The 11574-nt window shown below is 65.6% G+C and overlaps 1 protein-coding gene across 2 annotated transcripts in view; it reads left to right on the forward strand.

The window, feature by feature from the left end:
• The window catches only part of VAC14 (VAC14 component of PIKFYVE complex), a 78657-nt gene extending 67856 nt beyond the window's left edge, over positions 1–10801 (forward strand). The window contains exons 15-19 of one of the 2 annotated variants that reach the window (XM_052655526.1): positions 1176–1350; positions 2678–2796; positions 3897–3976; positions 5986–6136; positions 10197–10801. In XM_052655526.1, coding sequence (XP_052511486.1) covers positions 1176–1350; positions 2678–2796; positions 3897–3976; positions 5986–6136; positions 10197–10359 — 688 coding nt within the window. In that variant the 3' untranslated portion in view covers positions 10360–10801. The remainder of the gene's footprint in view (positions 1–1175; positions 1351–2677; positions 2797–3896; positions 3977–5985; positions 6137–10196) is intronic. The other variant, XM_052655527.1, reaches the window with a different exon arrangement.
• The last annotated feature ends 773 nt before the right edge of the window (positions 10802–11574 follow it).

An 11574-nucleotide genomic window follows, 5' to 3' on the forward strand; every position in this document is an offset into this window, starting at 1 on the left:
GGCTGTGGCCCATCCTCCAGCCGCCCCACCCGCCCCCACGATGGCGGAGCCCTCCCCATCCCACCCTCCGGCCCGTCCCCCCAACAGCTTTGTTTCCATCTCTTTGGTGGTTTCTGGCCCCGGCCTGCTGGTTCCAGCTGGGCCTAGGCTGGAGACAGCCTGCCTGCTCTTTGCACTCCGTGGTTTGGCCTCTCTGTTACCAAATGCTCTGGGACTTTTCTGGAGCCAGGGGTGGAGAAGAATCTTCTCCAGTCTGGCCCCAGGGCGTGGCTGGCATTCGGAAGGAAGCAGGAAGCCAGACCCTGACAGTGCTGAGTTTACTGTATGCTCAGTGGCCAGAGGCGGAGATGCTAGAGGCTCATTGGCTCCAAGCCGGACACGCTTTGTTCAGCTCCTTTGAGGCCTCAGACCCCTGTTCAGGCAAAAAGCGCCTGAGACCAGGAGTCAAGCAAACAGACAATGACCCCGGATGAGAGACAGGAAAGGGGGCGCCATGCTGGCACCGGCCCCCAACAGGCAGGGCTCAGGGGCCGCACCCCACCCTTCTTACCAGCGTTTGCCGACTCCTGGGTTTGCGCTTCTCGCTTCCAGAGGCCTTGAGATTCCTAGACTCCCGACAGAAAGGCCTGCTTGTCCCCGCAAGGCCAGGCTTCTGTGGGCAGCTGGCAAACCAGGGAGGTCGATAGGCCCCCCCGAGCCCTGTCCTTGAGACCTGCTGTCACTGTTGACATCACCTTGGTCCAGAGACCCGGGGGAAACTGCTTTCTTCCTCTGTTCTCTGGGTTCCCAGTTTTCCCTTTTATAAAATGGAGACTCCTTCTCAGAAAGCCTGAGCCTTATTCCCCAAGCTGTCTTTCTTGAGATTTCACATTCTGGCCTGGGGTGGAGGGATAAACACAGCCTGTGGGACTCTGGAGTGCCCGGGAGCCATGGACCCAGCTCCACTGTGAGGGGCCCCCTTGGGCACCCCAGAGGCCCAGGAGCTGGGCGTCCTGCCACAGGTCCAGAAGGCTCCGCCTCCTGTTGCACACACAGAGCATCTTCCCCTCGCCACCCCCCACAGGCAGCTCCGCCTCCTGTTGCACACACAGAGCATCTTCCCCTCGCCACCCCGCACAGGCAGCTCCGCCTCCTGTTGCACACACAGAGCATCTTCCCCTCGCCACCCCCCACAGGCAGCTCTGCCTCCTGTTGCACGCGGAGAGCATCTTCCACTCGATGGCAGACATCCTGCTCCGGGAGGAGGACCTCACATTTGCCTCGACCATGGTCCACACCCTCAACACCATCCTGCTGACCTCCACTGAGCTCTTCCAGCTGCGAAACCAGCTAAAGGACCTGAAGACCCCGGTACTCCTCACCCGCAGGCTCCAGCCAGCGTCATTCACGTGCACACGGGCGTGGCCGTGCCAGCCCGCCCCTCAGTCCCCAGAGATTGGCGGGGAGGAGACAAGGATGCGACCCGAGGCCTCCCAGTCCAGTGTCAAATACGGGTCCCTTTGGGTGGGCTGTATGTAAGAGCTAGCCAGGGGCGTGGGTTTCCTCGGAGCTGCCCGCCGGGCAGGGCTCTGCCCACAGAAGGCTGGGGACCCTGCTCCAGAGTCCGTGTGCCCTCCCTGACACCCCACCCCCACCTGGCACTGCCCCTATGCACACAGCGCGGCTCAGTTCTGAACCCCCCTTGCAGGCCCGGTTGAATCGTGCTTACTGGGCTGTGCCAGCTGGTCAGGGTCGGGCCTGTGGATACAACCCTACCGGGGTTGGACGTCACCACTCCCCTGACCCTCCTCCTTGGCCTGGGCCCCCCTCTCCCGCAGAGGGACACGTCTGTGTCAGCCAGGGTGTCACAGTGCTGTCTGGCCCAGGAGTTTTGAGTGCGGGCCCACCAGGGCTGGTCAGAGAGAGCAGGGAGGCGCTCTCCATTCTGCCAAACCGCTCTGGGGGAAGTGGGTCAAAGGCCTCGCTCGGACTGAGCTGCAGAGGGTCCCTGGGGTTGGCTGTCATACAGGACAGGGTGGCGGCTCTGGGGCTTCCATCTGGGCTGTGCTCATTATCCTCCCAACTCAGACCCTGCACTGGCCCATCTCTGGGGTCTCCAGGACATCCAGTCCTGTGCCTGGGGGCACTGGGGCCCGACCTCTGGGAATGAGCCAGGCCACACCCCTGCCTCCCTCCTGTAGGATGTTCCTTAGGGCAGGGGCGCTCCCTAGGGTGGGCTCAGCTCCAGGCGTGGTCTCAAGTGCAAGGTGGGCTGCAGAGGAAGGAAGAAGTGGCTTTGAGGATGACAGGAAGGCGCTGCCCAGGAGAGGAGGCAGGACCCTGAGCAGGCTTCCTCCCCGCCCGCACCCAGGGCCCTCGTGGCCCCCCAGGCCCTGCCGTGGAAGGCTGGGAGGGTGACTGCCCTTATCTGCCAGGCCAGGCTCGCTGCCGGCAGGCCCTCGCAGCCACAGCACGTGACTCTGTGCACCCGAGAGTAATGACAGGGTCTGAGGAGGAGCTGTCAGCGTTTCCTTTGTGATGGCTCCTTCCGGCTGGGCTGCCAAACACAGCCCGGGGGGCCAGGCCGGCCCCTAGTGCCCGCAAGGTGCCCGTGGCGGGGAGGGGGGGGGGGGGGGGTGGCTGGGGGCGGGGCCCGGGCGGGCTCTGTTGACAGCGCACACACCCCTTCACCCCGCAGGAGAGCCGGAACCTGTTCTGCTGCCTGTACCGCTCCTGGTGCCACAACCCCGTCACCACGGTGTCCCTCTGCTTCCTCACCCAGAACTACCGGCACGCCTACGACCTCATCCAGAAGTTGTATCCTTCGCTCACCATCCTACCGTCCAGCCTCAGGGGGCCGGTGGGGGCCGGTCCCAGCGGACGCCCCCCCAGGCTCCCCTCCAGGCCTGTGGCTTCAGGGCCCGTGAGGCCCAGTGGGGGACGCAGCTGAGGAACCGCGGTCATCTCGCGAACCGGAGGTCGGGGAGGGTGCGTGCTTAGGTGAGGGTGCCCCAGGAGAGAGGTAGGGTGTCCTCAGCCCAGTGCTGGCGCAAGGACGGGGCGGTTGGACAGCAGGAGGAGTTGAGCCCAGGGGCCTTTGGGGGCTGCCGAGCCCCGCAGAGGACGTGCCGGCAGAGGCGGAGCAGCCGCGGGGCCTCGGGACGAGGGACGGCCCCAGTGCCCATCAGGGCCTGTCTCAGAGGAAGGCATCCACCATCAGGTTTTGTTTGGAACACTGTGAAGCAAACCAGCTTTCTCTGTGTGACCTGGGTCAGACAGCTACGTAGGAGGCAGAATTGGCCTTCTCCTCTAAGGGGTGGAGAGCTAGGGTAAGGAAAGAGGGGCCCTGAGGCGCCTCCGCTGAGAGTCCGCCGTGGCCTTGCCCGGCTCCCTCAGGCGCCCGCACGCCGTCACACCTCTGTCTGCCCTCCATCACTCAGGCAGGAATGGGGCCCTGACTGCCCCAGCACCCCCTGGGCTGCAGGCCCGAGATAAGAGCCCTTAGGGCCTGGCGGGCGCAGAGAAGAGGAGCAGACGGAGCACGGGGCCGCCCTGCCGGCTCGGTCTAGAGGGGCAGAAAGGCAGAGGGAACAGGCCGCTGCGCCGGGCTTTGTGTCCCGATGCTGCTCAAGCGGAAACACAGCCTGAGCCCTGGAGCCAGGGCCTGGGGCAGGGGCCGCACGCTCTTTGCAGCCAGGCCAGCCCTGGGCCAGCGCCTCCGTGCCCCCAGCCCAGCCCCCCAGAGAGCAGGCTGCCCCCAGTGCCCCCAGCCCAGCTCCTCAGCGGGCTGCCCCAGGGCCCCCGCGCCCCCAGCCCAGCCCCTCAGAAAGCAGGCTGCCCCCAGCGCCCCCACCCCAGCCCCTCAGGCAGGTGGGCTGCCCTGGCCAGCAGTGAGGCTTCCTTGACCGCCCTCCCAGCGGGGACCTGGAGGTCACTGTGGATTTCCTCACGGAGGTGGACAAGCTGGTGCAGCTGATCGAGTGCCCCATCTTCACATGTGAGCGTGCGCCGTCCTGCAGGGAGGCTGCGGAGCCAGATTCAGAGAGCGGCTCTCTGCCCCTGGGGAGGGAAGGGGGGCAGGTGGGCACCCAGGGACGCTTCTGGAACATCAGGAATGTGAGAATGGGAGGACGGGGCTCAGGCTGCTGGCTAGAACAGGGCATCAGAGCCTGCCTGTGCGCTGGCAAAACCCACCTGGGGCAGGCAGGGCGGCCACTGGGGGTGCCCTCCCAGGCGCCTAGGAGCCAGCCCCTCATCCCTGCAGAGCAGAGCTGGCGTTGCCAGGAGCTGACGGCAGGCGCTGAGTGTAACACCTGAGCTAAGTGTGCGGGAGGGGCAGCTGGCCGGGCTCCGCCTCATCCAGTGCCTGCGCCCCAGAGCAGGCAGCTCGGAATGCAGCCTGTGTGCTTACAGCGTGGAAGTGAAGCCAGGCGGCAGCCCTGCTGACAGCCAGCTTCCTCCTGAGCCCAGCCCCCAGGCCCCTTGCTTGGGCAACACCCCTGACCTACCCAGGCCAAGCCCTGGAGCCCAAAGGCGACCCAGGGGCCGGGGGCTGCCCCCTCATCCAAAGAGAAGGCAGCTTCTCCACACAGCCACCGTCATGATGACAGGCACATGAGCAGGAGGAGGGAGACCCTGTTCCTAGCGGAGGGCATCAGAGCGTACCCAAGACGGTCCCTGGACTGACATTTCACTTCCCCAGAGGTCTCCCGGAGCAGCCTAGCTTGTGCTCCCCTGACGGCAGGTCCAGCCCAACCCTAGAGAAGCCGCAAACATCTCTCCAGGCCCAGGGCTTTCGTGCAGAGACCACAACAGAGTGGTCCCCAGCTGGCCCTGCCTAGCCCCGTTCACACCCTCGGTGGCCTCGAGCCCTGCGGTGACTGGCTTGGCCCCCAGCCCAGCTCACCCAGGGTCAGAGCAGGGACGGGGTTTGGAACCAGCGCCGCTGGGCCTGGGGTGAGGGGAAGGGCTGCTGCTTGAGACCTCCGCCTCCTGCCGCAGCCCGGCCCTGAGGCCCGTGCAGAGCTCCCGGGTGATGTGGTCTCGCCAGTGCTGTGTGGCTTGTCCTCCACCGAGGATCCTCGAGATGGGACCTTAGACACAAAGAAACGAGTGATTCCTTGGAAGGGCTCGGGAGAGCCGCATGGCTCCGTCTAGTTGGGACTGTGCTGGGCAGGGCCCGGGTGTGTCCCTCCCGTCAGGCACAGCATAGGCAGGGCTGGCATCTGAGGCGGATGTCCAAAAGTGCCCACCAGATGCTGCTGGGCTCGGTGTGTTCAGTCACACACCAAAGCACTTCCCACCCTGCCCTCCCTTAAAGCTGCCTCAGCCCAGCCTCTCTCTGGCTCACCCTGTTTACAGGTGTGGAGCGGGCCCAGGGGTCTGTCACGCTCCAGCCGGGGCCCCTCAGTTCCAGGGATCGGTGGGTATGTGCCAGGCCCTGCGGCTGGCTGGGGTTGCCAGGCTGAGGTGACTGTCGGGAAGGTTGGACAGCAGGGGAGGCTGATCTCGCGTGATCACGGGAACGGCTCAGACGCCGCTGGAGGGGGCAGGCTGCGAGGAGCCCAGCCACCGCGCTGACCCTCCTGGCCGGGCTGCTGTGCCGTCAGAACCGTCCTGGCCCCTGCCACCACCCTCCCTGGCCCCTGCCCTCCGCCCTCCCTGGCCCCTGCCCTCCGCCCTCCCTGGCCCCTGCCCTCCGCCCTCCCTGGCCCCCACCCCCGCCTTCCCCGACCCCTGCCCTCCGCCCTCCCTGGCCCCTGCCCTCTGCCCTCCCTGGCCCCCACCCCCGCCTTCCCCGACCCCTGCCCTTCGCCCTCCCCGACCCCTGCCCTCCGCCCTCCCCGGCCCCTGCCACCGCCCTCCCCGGCCCCTGCCCTCCGCCCTCCCCGGCCCCTGCCCTCCGCCCTCCCCGGCCCCTGCCCTCCGCCCTCCCTGGCCCCCACCCCCGCCCTCCCCGACCCCCGCCCTCCGCCCTCCCTGACCCCTGCCTCTGCCTTCCCGCAGACCTGCGCCTGCAGCTGCTGGACGTGAAGAGCAACCCGTACCTGATCAAGGCCCTGTACGGCCTGCTCATGCTGCTGCCGCAGAGCAGCGCTTTCCAGCTGCTGTCGCACCGGCTGCAGTGCGTGCCCAACCCTGAGCTGCTGCAGGCCGAGTGAGTGCCCAGCTCGGGGACACAGCCTGGCGTGTCGGGGCATGAGAGGGGTGACCTGGGCCCCCCGACCTCCGCCTCACACCTCCCCTCACTGCGGACACTGTTCGCCTCTCGGCCGCTTGCCTGTAGGCCTCCCGTTCCCACATCAGAGCCCCTGGCTGGGAGACCTGGCCCTGTTCTCAAGGTGGTAGGTGGTTGGGTTGAGTTTATTAAAAAGTTTGAACGCGTGCTGGAGTGACCCAAACAGAAAGTGCAGGGGGAGGAATTTGTGTCCGTTTCGGAGACTGTGTCGCCTGGGGCACGTAGTGGGAGAGCCACAGGGGGTCCCTCCCAGGCTCAGACAGCCCTCCCCTCACGTGCAGCAGAGAGACAGCCCTGGGCCACGGCGTGCCCCGGGTCGCCTCGGACCGTCCCCGTCGCCAATTGGTGTGGGAACCAAGGGTGCACCACGGCCACCCTGCTCTCGACCTGTCCACAGGCAGGACAGGTCCCAGGCTGGCTGCCCGGAGAGGCCCTGCACGCCAGCCTCCGGGGCATCCAGACTCCCACCCTGAACCCACTGCTGGCCCGGCCCCCAGAGCCTGTTGGGTCATGTCTATATTTGGTAACCCTTGGAGGCTTTGCCTCATCCACAGGCATTTGGCATCCGAGATGGAAAATTTCACTTGTCAGGTCGCCATGGAAACAAGCAGAGCCACCAAGAAGATTTACGCTGAATGGAGCGCACCCAGCTTACACCAGATGCCCTATGCGTCTAGAATTCCCTCCCAGGCTGTGCAAGCCCCTCGGCAGGCCGGGCTCCTCGCTGCCACAAGAGGACTCAGGCCTTTGCCCTGCAGTGGACACAGGCAGCCTTGAGATGGCCCTGTGCCCTCTGTCCTGCAGGGCCTGGGGCACCACCCCCCCACCTGACCTGGTCTGTCCAGGGGCTGGACGTGTGGACCCCGATGGGTTTTCTGCCTGCCCCAGGCCACTCGAGGGGCCGGAGCCCCAGGCCAAGGCGCAGCTCCTGCGCATCATGCCCCGCTCCCCAGACAGCGGTGGGGAGGGCCGGGTGCTGCCCCAGCTGCTCATGACGCCGCTGGGTGACCCTCAGGAGGCGGCACTCGGTGCTCGGGGTGCCCCAGGGCAGGGGCAGCCAGAGGGTTAGGTGTGGGTTTTATTCCCTTGCCCAGAGCGCCTCTGGCTGCTGGGACTCAGAAAGGCCCAGGGCCCGTCCTGTGTTTCGCTGGCCTGGCCTCTGCTGGCCGCCAGTCCTTGATGGGTGTTGGGGTCGCCCTGGCAGCCACTTAGGAGGGAAGGTGAGGAGGAGGCAGGAAAGGCTGCTTGCCTGTGCCCTCTGGGCAGGGCCGCAGCCCCCGCGCTGATGAAGGCCGGTGCCTCCTAGGAGCTCCGTCCGCTACATCTCCTCGCATGGGGAGCACTCTGTGAAAAGGAAGGAAGGCTCAGATCAGGTGGAGCCCTCCCCAAGCCAGGGTAAGGCAGGTCTGCAGGTGAAAGCTGGGAAAAGGAGGCTCGCCCCTGGTCTCCCGTGATCAGCGTCAGCACGCCTGGGGCCTCTGGCTGATAAGTGGCTCGCGGGCCTGGACTAGGGTCTGGTCCATTCTGCCGAGAGTTTGCTGTGTGGCCTCAGGCCAGCCCCATGGCTTCTCGGGGCTCTCGATGTCTCCATCAGTAATGCACTGGGCTAAATGGATCCATGGGGGTCTGCCCAACCTTCACGGCCTTGGGTTCCCAGGCTCTCCTTGCAGGGACCCAAGAGCTGCCCTGGAAGAAAGCAGGGAAGAGCGGCTGAGGAGGGGGCCTCAGGGCCAGCTGGGGGTGGGGGGCCGCTTGCCGGCTTAGGCTTAGAGATACCTCCGCCCTGAAGAGGCAGCCCTGCGCAGGGTGGTGGCAGGAAGACAGCGGCGGGCTGCCCAGAAGGCCCACGAGCAGGAACCAGCTGGAGGAGCCTCTGCTCCTTACCCCTCGCACCCCGCTGTGGACTGAGGGCTCGGGGACCCTGGCCACCGGTTCAGGCTTCTGGGCCATTGTCTCCTCTGTGAGGCAAGAGGGAGCCTCCGAAGCAGAAGCTGGTGACACTCACCAGCCAGAAGCAGGGTGACAGGTGCATGGTGGCAGAACAGAGGGCTGGCCTTGGGTTCTGGAATGCCAGCCCCGTGCTGCTGGCCGGGTGTCCCCCAGCCACTCACGGCCTGAGGGTCGTAAACATACAGGGGACACGAAGGGCTGAGCAGCGGCCGCACCCTGGAGCGGCAGGGGGCGACCGGGGGCGGGGGCGAGCCTCATTCCCAGCCTCCATGTCGGAGGAGCCCCCACACCCCCGACACAGCCCTCCCTGCCCCCAAGACCCCAGGCGGGGAAGGGCCTGCCCTCAGGGGCCTGAGTCACAGGAGGGACAGGACTTGCTGCCTTCGGGGCGCGGGAGCAAGGGGATGCCCAGCCCCCCAACCCCCGCCCGCCTGGCCACATCTGTGCACAGCACCCGGGATTTGCCGCCGTCGCTGGCATCTCCCTGGCAACCCCTAATCTCAGCCCCTCTGCGTCTAATGCAAAGAGTGCTGGGAGAGAAACACAGACTGTGGGTGCCGGCCTCCGACGGCGCGCTTCGCCATCGCCTCTGGCCTGCACGTCTCCCCCTCTTCCGTCTGCATGGGTGGTGCAGCATCTGGCCGCCCCCTGGGGCCAGTGCGTCCCTCAGCCTCCTCAGGAGGGGGAGCTGCTCCCGGGTGCCAGGACACCCAGGCCCCAGCAATACTACGCCAGGGATGTCCCTTCCGCTTTCCCAGGGGAGCCCGGAATGCTGCCCGCAGACTGGCCCCTGAGAGCGAACCCAGCCCAGCTCCTTGTGAGCTTTGCTGAACCAGTGTTGCCTGAGGCCCAGGTGAGGTGTACTAATAGTTCACCCCAGCAGAGAGTCCCGCAAAGACTCTTCTTCTCCCTCATTTTGGCCTCGCTGGAGGCAGATCGTGTGGTCCGGGAAGGATCTGCTTCTGGACTCTGAAGCCTGGAGGCCCTGGTGAAGGGCTCTCTTGACGACTGTGGGCTGATCAGCTAGGCAGCGACCCTTTGGGCCACTGGGCCCAGGAAAGAAGCGGCCACAGCCACACTCCAAGGTGTTTATAGGTTGTGTATCTTTGTCAGGAAGGGAACAGGCTGAGTAGGGCTATGGGGCTGCTCCAGATGGCATCCCAACTATGGGAAGAGTTCCCGCTGCCCCTGGTCCTGGTGTTTTTTCAGAGGTGCCTTCCAGGCTCTGACCATCAGCAGGCTGCGCCCCACCAGGAGCCAGGTTCATCAGTGAGGGTTCCATTTGCATGAAGCACTTGTGATTCCCCCAAGCGGACTGAGCTGCTAAGCCTCAAAGGGACAGGGTTGTAGCTGCAGTGGCCACCCATTGGGCAGCTAGGCTGGGACTGGACACCAGAGCAAGTTCCTCCTGTCGTGTCTGGTATTGCAGCTGTGCGGTGCACAACCTGTGCCACGGCACAGAGCAGCTAGGAGGGTGCTAACGAGGAGTTCTCAGAGGCGTCAGCTGCCCAGTGGCAAGACCAGCTTTCCTTCCCCAGGGACACAGAGTGACTGCGGGCCTCTGAGCCCCAGAGCTCAAAAACAGATGTCCTGCCAAGTGGAGAGCCTGTAGACCTCGGCCATCCCTGTGGTCCCTGGCCTCAGCCCTGCCCCTCCTCCCCCTTCTCCCTGGACCCTGTTCCAAGCCCCAGCTGGCTTCTGGCTGGCTGCTGGCCCTGGCTTTCACCCCAAAGGGAGCCACTCATAAACAGGAAATGCTTCCCGGTGTGATGCCTGCTCTGGGCACCGCTGCCAGCCCACAGGCTGAGGGCCTTATCCAAGCAGCAGTGTTGACTGGTCCTGTCCGCTGGGGGGAGGGGGTGCTCCGGAGCGCTCCCCTCTTTGGGGCCAAGAGTTGGGGATTTGCCGGGGCTGAGGTGGACACATGTCCCGAGGTCGGGCTCCACCAGCCTGTGGCCGGTGCTTCCCCCTCCAGCAGCCCCACGTGCACTCAGGCCCTGACGCTGAGCCCTTCTGCTCCCTTCCACAGAGACGGTCTGAAGGCAGCACCCAAGTCGCAGAAAGCAGACTCCCCAAGCATCGACTACGCGGAGCTGCTGCAGCACTTCGAGCGGGTCCAGAAGAAGCACCTGGAAGTGAGGCACCAGCGGAGCGGCCGTGGGGATCACCTGGACCGGAGGGTGGTCCTCTGACGGCCTGGCGTGGAGACAGGCCCACGGAGTGGTGCCATGGCGTACTGGGGGTCTTCAGGCCTCCTCCCCGCAGAGCCCAAGGGTCTGCCTCGAGGGCAGGGCTGGGCCTGGCCACCAGCGCGGGGCAGGGTGGTGGGCTGGAGGCGCTGACCACTGCGCTGCTCTCACAGCCCAGCCCCAGGCCCCCAGCTGCACTGGGGATCAGACAGAGCTGGCTTCCCACCAGCGTGGGGCCACAACCTCAGACATCCCTGTTTTCTGGAATCGGGTTCTTTCTAACGCCCTCTTGTAAAGAGCTTGACGCCCCAAGCCCACCAGACCTCTGACCTCGTGCAGATGTGTGTACATGCACGTATACCCGTCTGTGTGCACGTAGGGACCAGCACAGATCCGTATGAAGGATGCCCCCCTCCCCAATAAAGAAGTGACAGAAAACTCTCCACCCACGCCTGGCCTGCTCCTTCCCATGGGTGCCCACCCCACTGATGCTCAGCAGCCCTGGGACCCTGCTGCCAGTCCTAGAGACCTATTCTCATGCCCCCAGGCTTTGGGGAGCCTCAGATAGGCCCACTGATGTCCCAGTGGCTCTTGTGGGTCCCTAGAGTAGGAGAGAAAGGCCATGGGTGGGCTTTTCCCCAGAGCCCCAGCATAGGCCTGGGAGGGTGAGTTTCCCTGTCTGAAGTCTCCAGGACAGGAAGACAGGCTGAACTCACCATGGCCCACGTGCACACACGCATCCTCCTACATATGTGCCCCAGGCATCAGAGAGGGGATGAGGGCCTGCCTCTGTTCTGCTGGTCCTGCTCGGCCCCAAACCCTGAGGACCGGATCCCACCATCCCCAGAGGCCCGGCCTGGGGCACCCCATGCAGGTGGCACCAGCACGGGCCCTACTTGGAAAAGGAGCCGGGTCCTGGAGGAGGGTCCAAACTCCTGTGCCTGGGATAAAATGTCCCAAGGCGGGCGGCCTCCGGGACACCGTACGCCCCTGCTACGTGTGTCCACCACACAGGATGTGCCCCAGGATCTCAGCCTGCTCCCGTCTTCCGAAAACGCGGGGAGACACAGACAGCCCTAGACCAAAGGGCTGGAGGGTGGTGGTGAGCCCCTTCACGGGGCGGCACCCAACCGCCGGCCCCACCCCCGCGGGGAAGCCAGGCAGCGCCGCCCCCGCGGCGGCGCCTGCGCCCGCCGGGCCTGCTCCGACTGCTCCGGC

Source organism: Budorcas taxicolor, chromosome 18 (genome assembly GCF_023091745.1).
Source record: "Budorcas taxicolor isolate Tak-1 chromosome 18, Takin1.1, whole genome shotgun sequence".
NCBI classification, from domain to species: domain Eukaryota; kingdom Metazoa; phylum Chordata; class Mammalia; order Artiodactyla; family Bovidae; genus Budorcas; species Budorcas taxicolor.